Below are 12,301 nucleotides of genomic sequence, written 5' to 3' on the forward strand. Positions count from 1 at the left end.
GAAATGCAATATAACAACAAGCTGGTACAAAATTCATGCCTTTTGATAATACTGATTCTTCCACTGGGGTAAGTTCACATTTAGAAAAGTTATTCACTTTTTTGGCCTTTGAGGGCGCGGGCAGTACTGAAAATCCACCCAGTAACAGTCTGGGCTATATATTGTTTTAATAGGCGTCACGCGTCAAGCATAAGGTGACCAGATTTTAACATTGGTAAAGTGGGACACTTTGGTCCGGGGAGAGGGGGGCTGGCCAGAGCGAGCACCACCACTTCAGGTCTGGGGCAGAAGCAGCACACCTCCTCCTGGCGGACTGCCACCGAGGACGATAGAGGCTCCAAGGGGTAGAGCGACCTTCCCCCTCCACTACCATCACCACAGAGGCGGAGAAGCAGAGCTCAGCTACAGGACGAAGAGGCGCATGTGGAGCTGGGGCAGCAGCCACCAAAGCAACTTTTGCAAAAGGTCATTGCGGTGTCTTTCAAGTCTTCCCCTCACCCAGGCTGCCTCTCCCTGCTGCTAGGCCAGCTGGGCACAGGGGCACCCAGGCGGAAACTTCCCAGGCGCCCCACTCACTTCCAATGCCCTTTCAATGCCCCTTCCCTCGCGTCCCCTTGGCCAGTCTCACTTTCCCAACCCAAGAGAGGCATCCATGGCCCGGAGCCTCCCATCACCCACATACCTATACCCGAGCCACCAAGGAGAGGCCTCCACCAAGATGGGCTGAATACACAACCCCCACCCCAACGCCCTCTACCGGCACATTAACCGCCCAGGCAGCCATGTGATCAAGTCACCCTCCAGCAGCACCAACCGGCAGTCGACAAGCACCTTCTCTCTTGCCATGAAAGTTTCCTGGAGGGAAGGGGGAGAAAAGAATTTTTTTTTTGCCTGTATCAGTCCCATCCCTTTACCCCCCCCCCTCGTCCGGGTGAGCACAGCCAGAGAAGTCACGTGGCTCACCCCTGCCCCCCCTCATTCACTTACCTCCACAAAGAGCAGCATTTTCTCTCTCCAGCTGCCCACCCGTGTTTGTGACCCTCCGACCCAATCCCGACAGGCTCCCCGGGGACCTCCTTTTCCTCCCCCAGCCAGCAGCGAATGCCCAACTTCACTGAAGCAAGAGGACACCGAGGCTCCGCGTCCCTCTCCTTCTTCTTCCTCACCGTCTCTTCCTACTCCCTCCAGCCTCTCTCCTGCCGCTGCTACTGTTACTCCATCCACCACCAGGGACAAGCCCCCTTCGTCCAGCGCTCCTCCTCTTCTGGTGCAAGCCATGGAAGTGCTCCCAGTTCACGAGCACACTGACTAGCCTCAAAAAGTGTATGGCAAGGGAGCTGGTGCAAGGTAGGCATGGCTGAGCACACTGTTGGCATCCCTCGTCCCCATCCCCCTCAAGTCGGGCTCAGCAGCTTTCCCTGGGCACTCTTGCTGCTGCTTCTGACGGGGTGGGGAGAGCCTGACGAGGGAGCAGGGGAAAGGGAAGCACCGCCACCACCAGTTAATGGGTTGATACGTGGCTGCCGGGACTTTTTAATAAAGCTATGGGACGCGGGACAAAAGTTTTAAAAGTGGGACAGCCCCAACAAAATCAGGCCAAATGGTCACCTTAGTCAAGCATTAAATGACTCTTCCACAGATGAACTGGGTGTGTCCACGTCTGAGTTGGAAAATGTAGGATCCCAACTAACAGACTTCAATCTAAACCTTGGGTTCTTACCCTTAAACCAAGGATATATATTCTCTGTCTAATAACCCCTGTCTCTATTTAACATTCGATTTTTATATTTTTTTAAACTATCCACCAACTTCTTTAATATAATATCCAAATCATTCATTTTCCTGTCCACAAGTATATTGTGGATTCTTTAATCCTAGCTATTTCTTCCTCCATAGGATTAATTTCAAGAGTGCACTGTTCAATAATAAGGAACACGAGACCATGAGAGCACTTTGCCAAAACTGATACCCATTTTTCCTTAAATGACTCATTATCCTGAACAAAGTGGGGTACTTCTGAATTCTCAACCCCCTAGAGATGCGGATATTCTTTAAATATTCATTCAGATATGCTGCGTGTAGATGTGTCTTAATTTTACGCTTTGGGTGAAGCATACTTTGCAGCATACTTGGGATGAAGATTGGCTCCAACATGACACTTACTGCATACTGAAAGTGTTTATCTTGACCTGGGCCTGCTTTTGAAACATTAGAGGCCTCTGTTTTATCTGGCCTTCTGGTCCACAGAATTTATTAAGGTCCATACTGCCCACAGTATATAATATCATTTTATGTATAGGAGATAACTCTGTATATAGCGATCCTTGTATTCTTGTATTTTATGTATGCTGTTTTTATTTCATGCCTGACCATTGATAAAGGTGGCAATGCTGAAAAACATTGGATTGCATGTGGAGGCAGTGGAATACATGTATGCACTGATTTTATTGAGGCTATGAGGTTAAGACATGGGTTTTAAATTTTTATAAATACTAGTACTTAATTTTGTGTTCTACCCCACACAGGCTTCAATTCACTCCCCTTGCTCTAACCTTTTTTGGTTTCTTGACTTGTGTGTAAACCATAATGACCTCTTCCTGCAGGAATCACTGGAGAAAGGTTGTTCGCCCTTACACATTTGATGGTTATGTCAAAAGTGGGAGTGAAATAGGATACATGCGCAAGTAGGTTGGAAAGCAATTGGATTGCTGCTTGAAGAGCACTAATTTAAAATATCCAGAAGGCCCAGAGAGGAACAAATGCCAAGCAAGTGGAAACCACACAGAATGAGGACACGCCAACATTTAACTGCAACAGAAAAACCTCACATCATTGAGTGTAGTGCGATCCACGAAATAGTGACCACCTATCACCTGCAGTTTTGTCTGGATCCCACAAATCCCACCCTGTTTGCATTTGGGGCTCCATTGGCCATAACTGCCCCAATCATGTCCATTTCCTTCCAGTTCAGTTTCATCTGTGCATATAAACTTGATGTTGTTCGCTCCTGTAGCATCTAAAGCTCCTTTAGGTTGTGTGACGCGGAGTGAAAATGAGTTCAGGAAACCCTTCTTGCATGATCTGAAACCAGACCACCATCCAAATCTATCAGAACAAGAAAAAAAAAAAGCTCATGGCGGGAAGTTTTATACAGTCAGTCTGTGGCCACCTTTCCTTTCCTTGAAATCAATATGTGAGAAGGGATGACATATCCTGATGTTTGGGCTCTGATCTCATACGCTCAACTAGACATTTATGCACGCTGTGGTGCAATGGAGTCTGATCAAATAAGCTTTCAAGCTAAGAATCTTACTTTATTTATTACCACTATCTATCAGCTGGTTTTTTAATCTTGAGAGGCATAATGCTCAACCATCAGCCTTGCTGGAGTGCAAATTTAAGCAACTTGCAGATACCTGACTTTCCCATGCTTCCAACAGTCCCATGACTCCTCCCTCCTTGTGCAAACCATGCCCACCTTGGGATTTTCTACTTTCTCCTAAGGAGGCCAGGTGTCACAAAGTTCCCTACCTATAAAAAGGACCCACCGCTTCAGAAGCTGCTGGAGATGCACCATCAGATCTTTTACTGAAATGCCTTAAATAATAATAAATGACTAACCAAGATTCAGTTTACTGTAGAGCAGTGATTCTCAACCTTCCTAATGCTGTGACCCTTTAATATAGTTCTTCATGTCGTGGTGACCACCAACCATAAAACTATGCAACTGTTCTTTCACAGAAATTAAACCGAAACTGGCCAATGGTGTGAAGATCCATGATTGAATATGAATTGTTTTTGTTTCTGGGGGTTCTCTGTTCAGTTCTGCCTCTTGTCCCACCATGCCAATCTCGCTCTTTTCCGCTGCTCCAGACAGACAAACGCTCGATCTCGATCTACCCTGCAAGGCTGTTGTGTGGATGAATTGAAAGAGGAGCAATGTCAGCCACGTTGGGATCCCCTTGGAGAGAAGGGCGCAGTATGAACCGAGTACTGAAAACCAATGATTTGGAAGAACAAAAATTGATTTCAGGGGCACCTTTAAGATCAACAAAAATTTACTCAGCTTTCGTGTGCAAGCACCCTCCTTCAGACAAAATTGATCTGGAGAAATCAGTAAAGGGATGTGAGCCACTTTGGATCCCCCTTGGAGAGAAGGGTGGGGGAAAAGTCAAGAAAACCCATGATTTGGGGGAAGGCAACACAGGCAGGCCCAAGAGCAGAGCTACTTGTTGCGTCTGGGCCAGGCTGGGGCGTGTGTCCAGCAGGGGCAACATTGGCGGCACCCTCCCCCCCGGCCAAACTGCTCGCCCTGCAGTTGTTCAACCCCAAAGGGGTCCCGACCCCCCAGGTTGAGAAGCACTGCTGTACAGAAACTACTTCCCACATAATATGTTCCCAGAGGAAATGATCCCCTCTTAATAGCCACAAGGAAAGACATACAATAATAGCATGCAATGTTATCGCTTGATTTACTTCCATTTCGAATCCATCAGCCTTTAACCAGGGATAAATTAAACACTCCTCCTCTATGCTTTGGGAAGGGATCAGTAGTAATAGAGGGGAAGCTGTATTATTGAATGGGAGAATATGGTAAAGATGAGGATACATGCTTCTGAACATACAATAGAGTACTCACGGTCCTTCTGAAGATGAGATGGACGAGCCATCTGAGCAAAGCAGGCGAATGGCATTGAGAGAAGTATCATCAGAAAGCAATCCCTGGTATGGCTCTACCTAGGAAAATGCCCACAGTTGGGCAGAAACACAAAGAGGTGCTCATTCACCATAGAACAGGAACCTCCATGTTCACAGGCCGTAGACCCCCAAGAATCAGCTGATTTTCATGATCCACTTGTGAGCTCCTCAGTGGCACTAACTGATGCAGGGAAAGAGATGGTACTCAAACCAGACTACATTCTGATCCACTAGGGCCGTTATTCCATATTATGTGGATTACAGATCCAGTTGTTCTGAGTGGGAATTCTCTTTTTCTTACACTTAAAAGAACGAGAACATTCCTTGACAGAGAACGTAATAGCCAATCAACTACTATCCTGAATCTATAGGGTTCTTTTTTATATAAGATTTTTATTTTTATTTTCCAGGATTAAAGATAATGAAATACAGGCAATCTACATTGTTAGTACAGAAGAAAAAAGGTTATGCTCTTCATTTGATACATTTAGTTCCCCGTTTCAATCCCCTTTTAAAATATTTAAAGATAATACAATGCAAGTAATCTACATTATTGATACAGAAAGAAAAGGATTATGCTCTTCGTTTGATACACTTGATACCCCGTTTCAATCCCCTTTTAGGTAAATCAGATAAGGGCCCCATTGTTCTTGAAAACCCTCTTCTCTTCATTTAAGATTATAAGACTCCACATGGCTACAATATTATGGACTTTTACCCAAAGCTTATAAACTTTTTCACGTTTCCACCACATTTAAAAAGAGAAGTCTACTTTGTTACCATCGTTTCAACATTTGTTTGCATAGTTTTTAACAATTTTAACAATCATAAACAATTTATACTTAGCGTGGTCTTAGAGCCATCCACATTTCCACTAGGGAAAAGAAAAAAGGAAAAAATAAAAGCCTACTTAGTTGTACGGAAAGAAAAAGAAAAAAATATATATATAGGTTGTTAAGGTTGTTAAGTTATATAAATGTACATTATTGATACCAAAAATGATAAAATAGAGTCTTCATTAGTTAGTAAAATAAAGTCTTCGTTAGTTACATTTACACCTCCTCAGTTAGGTGCCTCCTTTTAGTTATGCTTTAAGTTTGAGCTGAGAGTCACTACAGAGATATGTTAAATAATTCAAAGTCAGCTAACATAGGAAATCTAAGACCCCACACTTAGAAGATCTTAGACCCCAGATTAACTTCTTAACTAGTTATATTGCCTATATGGCTACGGAAAAAAGGAAAAAGGAGGAAAAGAATTTCAACCACTGTGTCTTATTTCCATTCCCCAAGCTTCTTAAAGGGGTCTCATATCGAGGCTTGTTGCATCTTGTTGTTCCCATTGACTTATGTTCTGTCCAGTTGGCCTTTGGCTTAGAAAGTGCAGTTGTAGTCTTTCCCTCGGAGTATACATCGGTGAATCTTGAAGCAGTTGTACCTCCTGGGCTCCAATATCAGTACAGTTTTTTTCCCCAAGAAGCTCCTTTCAATCGATTACTTTCACTGCAGATCCATATATCTTTTGATTGGTTCTTGTGTACTGTTGCTTTAGAGTGGCTGTATGTCTTCTTAGGTAGGGTGTCCTTATCTAAGCTGCAAAGCTCCGACATCCCCTTTTCCATCTCCATAGTTTCAAGTTTCTCTTCTGCTGGTAGTTTTCCACCTTGTTTAGAGCTATCATCAGCCACTGTTGTTGATTCGTCATTCTTGTTAGAGACTTCTTCCTTGCCGCCTTTGAACTCCTTGAGCATATTTTTAAGCAAGCCATCTGTAAATGCTTTCAGATCTTGAGTTTGTTTCTCTAATAAGTAAGCAAATTTTTTTAGCATAGACATGTTCTAGGCTTGAAATTTTCTTAGTCTTAGGCAATTTTGCAAATAACCAGTAGAGGTCCTACGGAGTCCTAACGAAAAGCAACAGTCTGTTATGATATTGAACTCAGTAAAGCAGCATAGTAAAGCAATGTCTCGTACTAAAACAGAATTCTCGCAAGATCTTCCCACCCACGGCTCTTATCTCTTATCTCCGAAAACCAAAACAAATGCAGTAAGAGCTATTACTAATTAGTTTGAGTTGATTTAAGTCCTTCTTCTTCTTAGAAAAGAGAATTAGCCTGCCTCATATTGAGGTGGCTTCAAGCAGAGCCAGAAACGGGAGAAACGGAGGAACGGAAAAATACTTGCGTCTCTGTGCGTTAATTGATGTCTTAATATCTTGGAATTTAGCAGATGTCCTCCCCTCAGTTCACAGCATTCGTTTGCAGTAGATCGTAGTAGAGGAACGAAGTAGCTTCACTTACACTCTATCTTGCTTAAATTAAAGAAAGCAGCTTTCCACGCCGAGAGTTTGTCCCACTCACTGTTTATAGGCTCGATCTGATGTCTGCCAGTTGTTTTCACTCCTGAGTTATAATGAGTCGAAAGTCTTGCAGGGAAGTATCCAATTAGCTTTGTAGATTAAAATAAGAGCTTTGTAGATTGCAGAGTTGAAAGAAAAGAAAAAAGTTTTAAAATGGCGGACGGAACTTACTGGACTCTGTGCACACTGAGCTTGCGTTCCATGGAAAATTAATTTCCCTGCGGAACAGAGAGGCCCCAGAGATTCACAAGGAATTCCTGAGTAGATGGTGGGTGGGTTGGCGTACCCAAAACCCGGTTCTGTCAATCACAGCAGCAATTGACCTTCAGTGGAACAGGAGCTCGAAGTATTCGAGCTATCCAAGTGCCATGTCTCCGCCCACTCTCCTCTATAGGGTTCTTTAGTCATGGAAGAAAGGCTGGGTACACATAAACACTAAACAAATCTAAAAACCATCAAAAGAGACCAAAATGGAAGCCAAAGCAAAGCAACACAAAGCCATAGAAATCTATTAGGGAAGCAGCTTAATGGCATCATTATTTAAAAAGCTCTCTTAGCCAATACTAGCCTTTATGAATCACTTTAAGGGTGACAGAAATGAGATCCAAAGAGGCTGGAATAGGTTGGTCCATGACACCAGTCAGGTTCTATGCAATCCATACACCAATCCCAGATTCTACTTGTGCTGCGAGTTCCAGGTTCAAACTTAGATTGTCATGTGCCTGAGGACTCATTTGGATTGTGAATGTCACCAGTGCAGGAACCGGGTGCAATTTTATCTCTCCTGCCACTTTCCTGAACTGAGACAACCTCAAGGAGTCTTATTTGCCTCAGGATATAGCCCATTACTCTATGGACAATGCATCAGGACACTGAAGGTACCTTTTCCTCGCAGCGAATTGTAAAGGCAGCCTCATACTATAACTCAGGGATTTCCAATATTGTGGATTCAGTGTAAGCTTCTTGAGTTTTGAGACTGGGTGGTGGGCACAACCATAAAATGACTTTCACTGGAAGCAAATACAATCCAGTCCAATGTTCCCTGGAGTGTGATGCCTTCTGGGGTTTTCCGAAACATGTCCTACAACACTGAGGTTTGAGATAAAACAGAATGACCTTTTTGCTTTGGGAAGGAAACAAGCCAGCAAAAAGCTCAATCAAACAGATTGGTGGGTATCACAGCATCAAAAGGTTGCACATGGAAGATGATGACTTTAACCACTATATCACACTGCATTGTTCAGCAGTACCTTATCTTTCCTTGAATGAGAACATTTGTGAACAAAAGCGATGGCATCATAACATGAGGTTTCCCCTCTTTACTGCTTTCAGCATCAGAATCACAGAGAACAGGAAAAGACCACAGAGGGCCACCCATGCCAGCCCCCAACTTCTCAGGGTCTGAAAACACACACTCCTTCAACAAGATCAGGCCCAAACAAAGCTATAAATTTTCCGTCACAAAAGAGTGTTCTGAGTAAACATCTCTGGAAGCCACCTAATGTCAAAGCTACCCTCTACTGTGTACCTTTGTTAACCCAAGAGTAGAAGAAAGTAAATTATCACCCAAGATAGCTTCCCCATGTGATGCTGGGATCTGGAGAACAGAGCCTGAGGAACAGAGGAGGAGACTTGAGAGAGGGTACTTACCTTCAGTGAAAAAGATCTGGCATACCCTTTGGGGCAGAACTGCTTATTGCCCCATCCACCATTTAATATTCCATTAGGCACCATAAGAACAGAGGTGTAACGTCGTGTTTCCACACCCCACAGGTAGCACAAGAGTGGCAGGGAAAGTGCGGCAGCAATAGTAAACTGCATGCTGAAGTTTCCAGCCAGCAGAGAGACGGGTAGATGGCAACAGCCCTGGAGAAAAGGAACCTTATTTATAGGAAGTTTTGAGCAATGCCTGATTAATCTAATGGAAAATAGGTACATTCGCTACTATGTTAATCTGTTCTTGCCCTGATCTGATCTTCATCTAGAATAGGCAAATCATTCCACACAATTAAACTTTCACATTATGATGACTTAGAAGAAGAAGAAGAGTTGGTTCTTATATGCTGCTTTTCTCTACCTGAAGGAGTCTCAAAGCTGCTTACAGTCGCCTTCCCTTTCCTCTCCCCACAACAGACACCCTGTGAGGTGGGTGAGGCTCCCTCCCTGTGACTGGTCAGAAAGTGCCCAAGCGAGGAAGCATGACTTCCCAATCTGGATGAAGTACAACTGTCAGTGACCCACCCTGCCAGAAATCTGGGTGTGACGCTAGATGCCTCCCTTTCTCTGGAGGTGCAGATCACAAGAGTAGCACAGCTGGCATTCTTCCACCTGTGCCACATCAAACTATTAGTGCCCTACTTGGCCCCGGAACACCTAGCCGTAGTGATCCATGCGACCATCACCGATAGACTAGACCAGGGGTAGTCAAACTGCGGCCCTCCAGATGTCCATGGACTACAATTCCCAGAAGCCCCTGCCAGCAAATGCTGGCAGGGGCTTCTGGGAATTGTAGTCCATGGACATCTGGAGGGCCGCAGTTTGACTACCCCTGGACTAGACTTCTGCTACTCACTGTACATGAGCCTATGCTTATCCTTGACCAAGAAACTACAAATAGTCCAGCATGCAGCAGTCAGGGTTCTCATGGGAACACCTTGGAGGGCTGACAACCAACCTGTGCTCCAACAGCTGCAATGGTTAGCACTTGAATTCCAGATTAAGCTTAAGGTTTTGGTAATCACCTTTAAGGTCTTCCATGGTTTGGGCCCGGTATACCTGAGACTGCTTCTCTGCCTATGCCTCCCAAAGAGCACTACACTTGGCCAACGCCAACAGGCTAATGATCCCTGACCCCAAGGAAGCACATTTGGCCTCAACCAAGGCCAGATCAGTCTCTGTTCTGGCCACCACCTGGTGGAATGAGCTCCCAGAAGAGATCCAGGCCCTGTTAGAGCTACCACAGTTCCTCAGGGCCTGCAAAATGGAGCTCTTCCACCAGGCATTTGTTTGAGGTCAGTGTCAAAGTCTTTTGGGGGCCCCAGAACCCCCTCCCATTCAGAAAATGCTCACTTGATGGGGTTGCGGTCATAATGTTACTGTAAACAAATGTTTATTTTTGCCTATGTAATGTTGTTGTTGTTGATGAAGTTGTACTATCAATTACACCACTGATATTGTACTCTTTACATATCTTACGTTCTTTGTAAACTGCCCTGAGCTGCAAGGGAAGGCGGTATATAAATCTAAATAAATAAAAATAATAAATTATCAACCGATCCCCTGTCATCACATTGAAGATACCAACTCCCATCTCGTCCCGAGCATTTTGGTTGACTATATGGGGCTATTCCACATCATTCTGGTTAAGAATGCTTTGCAGAGCCTTAGATTAAGGTGACCAGATTTCAACATTGGTAAAGCGGGACATCATTGACCGGGGGGGGAGGGGTCTTGATGACAAATTTGGTCTATATGGAGCAACCAAAAGTTTCATAGAACGCATAGAATGCAAAAATAGTATTGTAATATATATATTTTTAATTTCAACATAAGTACAATTTGCTAGGTACCCCCAGATGCCCCTCCAAAAGTGGGACAATCTGGTCACCTTACTTTAGATGTGAGTTTGAGTTCTACCCTCTCCTATTCAACCACTTGATTCTTTAGCCAAATGGTAGTTTGCTTTGTTCTCAGTTTCTCACTCATGGTACTTCTCACCAGGGAGCAATCAAGGTAGTTTTAGGAATGGCTTCTCTGCCACTGCCCGTTGTATTTTTACTTCTGAATGTTCTGTTTCCCTCATACCAAGAAAAGAAAGAGGGGCTGCACCGAGGCAAAATGAATGTCAGAATTCCAGACTCGTAAACAAGAAATCTTTTTTGAGGAAAGAGTCTTTATTTCAAGCTGAAGCATCAAGCACTACATAGACAAAACTAAACGATACAGGCAAAGCACCTTTAACCGCTCCTGCGGAGCAGATAAAATAAAACAGTAAGGGCTCCAAAGGCGGGCCCTGTCCGGGATGAGGAAGGGTGCCGATTGGCCCCTTCTCCCGGACTGACAATCGGAGGGCCCAATCGGCAGGCGCTTTGCGGCTGCCGATTGGGCCCTCCGATTGTCAGTCCGGCGGCAAGGGACCAATCGCGAGCTGCGCACAGCTTCACGCCTCCCGATCCACCCCCTCAAACGTTGGCACGCCGCCATTTGCTCACTTGCCACCCAGACGAGCGCCGGCCCGCCTAGGCAACAGGCCGCGGCAGCATGAAGACACGGCCCCAACAGCCTGTGATCACAGGCGGCGGCTGCCGCCCACGAATATCACCAGCGGAGGCGGCAGGAAACCGCTGACCCCCACTCTCTGTCGAGGCAGCCTCCGCTGCTGGGGCTGGCAACAACACGCGCTTCGCCCCCACAGCGAGCCGCCCACTGCCATTTTGTGCCTCGTCACAAAGACAAGCAGCAGCCCGCGGCGCAGAGAGGCAGCGGCAGCAATTGGCAGCCCCAACCAATGGAGGCAAGAGGCAGCAGAAAGACGCGGCGTGGCAAGACGCGGCAGCGGGCGGCGGCTGGCCGCCAGCCGCGGTGCCGACGACGGACCGCCGCCCACCAACCTCTCTCTCGGTTCACAGCCTGCCTATGCCGCTGGGACAGGCTGACACAGGCGCTTTGGCCCCGCCGCAAAGCGCCCGCCGACATTTCCTCCCTGTCCCCAAGGAACACAGGTAGGCAGCAGCATGGCCACATAACAGGACAGAGCCACGGCGGTGGCGAAGCCTACCCGGCTCGCACACGGTCGGCCGCGGCTGTGGCGGGGGGAGGCCGCGAAGGCTGCCAGGCGCCCTGGGAAGGGTCTCACGGCCACTAGCGCCCGCTGTATTTCAAGTGCAGCGGGCTTTATTACTAGTTACTATATAAAACCCAATCACCCCTCCCTTGGGCAATTGGTAACTTGGGTGTCAGGGTGAGACAACACGGAGCTATCTCCATGTCAGGTGCAGCTTCTGGGAATTAAGCCAACATGAAATGTTTTGAGAAACTGCAACAAGCCATATGACCTTGAAGCTGTAAGCAGCATCTAAATGCAAGCAGCAGGCTAAAAGCAAGGAAAAAGGACAACTGATGCAGGTCAGGCCAACGTGAACAAACCTGACAATGAAGAGAAATAAACAAATGGTGCAAAAGATTATTTTCCTTTTGCACCATTTCTTTCCCACATACCATACAATATGCTGCCCCCTCCATACACA

General features: G+C 45.9%; 1 protein-coding gene across 1 annotated transcript; it reads right to left on the reverse strand.

Moving 5' to 3' along the window:
- Positions 1-753: 753 nt before the first annotated feature.
- On the reverse strand, positions 754-8,789 carry LOC143840559 (vitelline membrane outer layer protein 1-like). The gene is made up of 4 exons (XM_077344170.1): positions 8,706-8,789; positions 4,640-4,737; positions 2,829-3,105; positions 754-855 (listed from the first exon to the last, which is right to left on the reverse strand). The coding sequence occupies exons 1-4, from the start codon at positions 8,787-8,789 to the stop codon at positions 754-756; spliced, it is 561 nt and encodes a 186-aa protein (XP_077200285.1).
- Positions 8,790-12,301: the final 3,512 nt, after the last annotated feature.

Source organism: Paroedura picta, chromosome 6 (genome assembly GCF_049243985.1).
Source record: "Paroedura picta isolate Pp20150507F chromosome 6, Ppicta_v3.0, whole genome shotgun sequence".
In the NCBI taxonomy this organism is placed as follows: Eukaryota; Metazoa; Chordata; class Lepidosauria; order Squamata; family Gekkonidae; genus Paroedura; species Paroedura picta.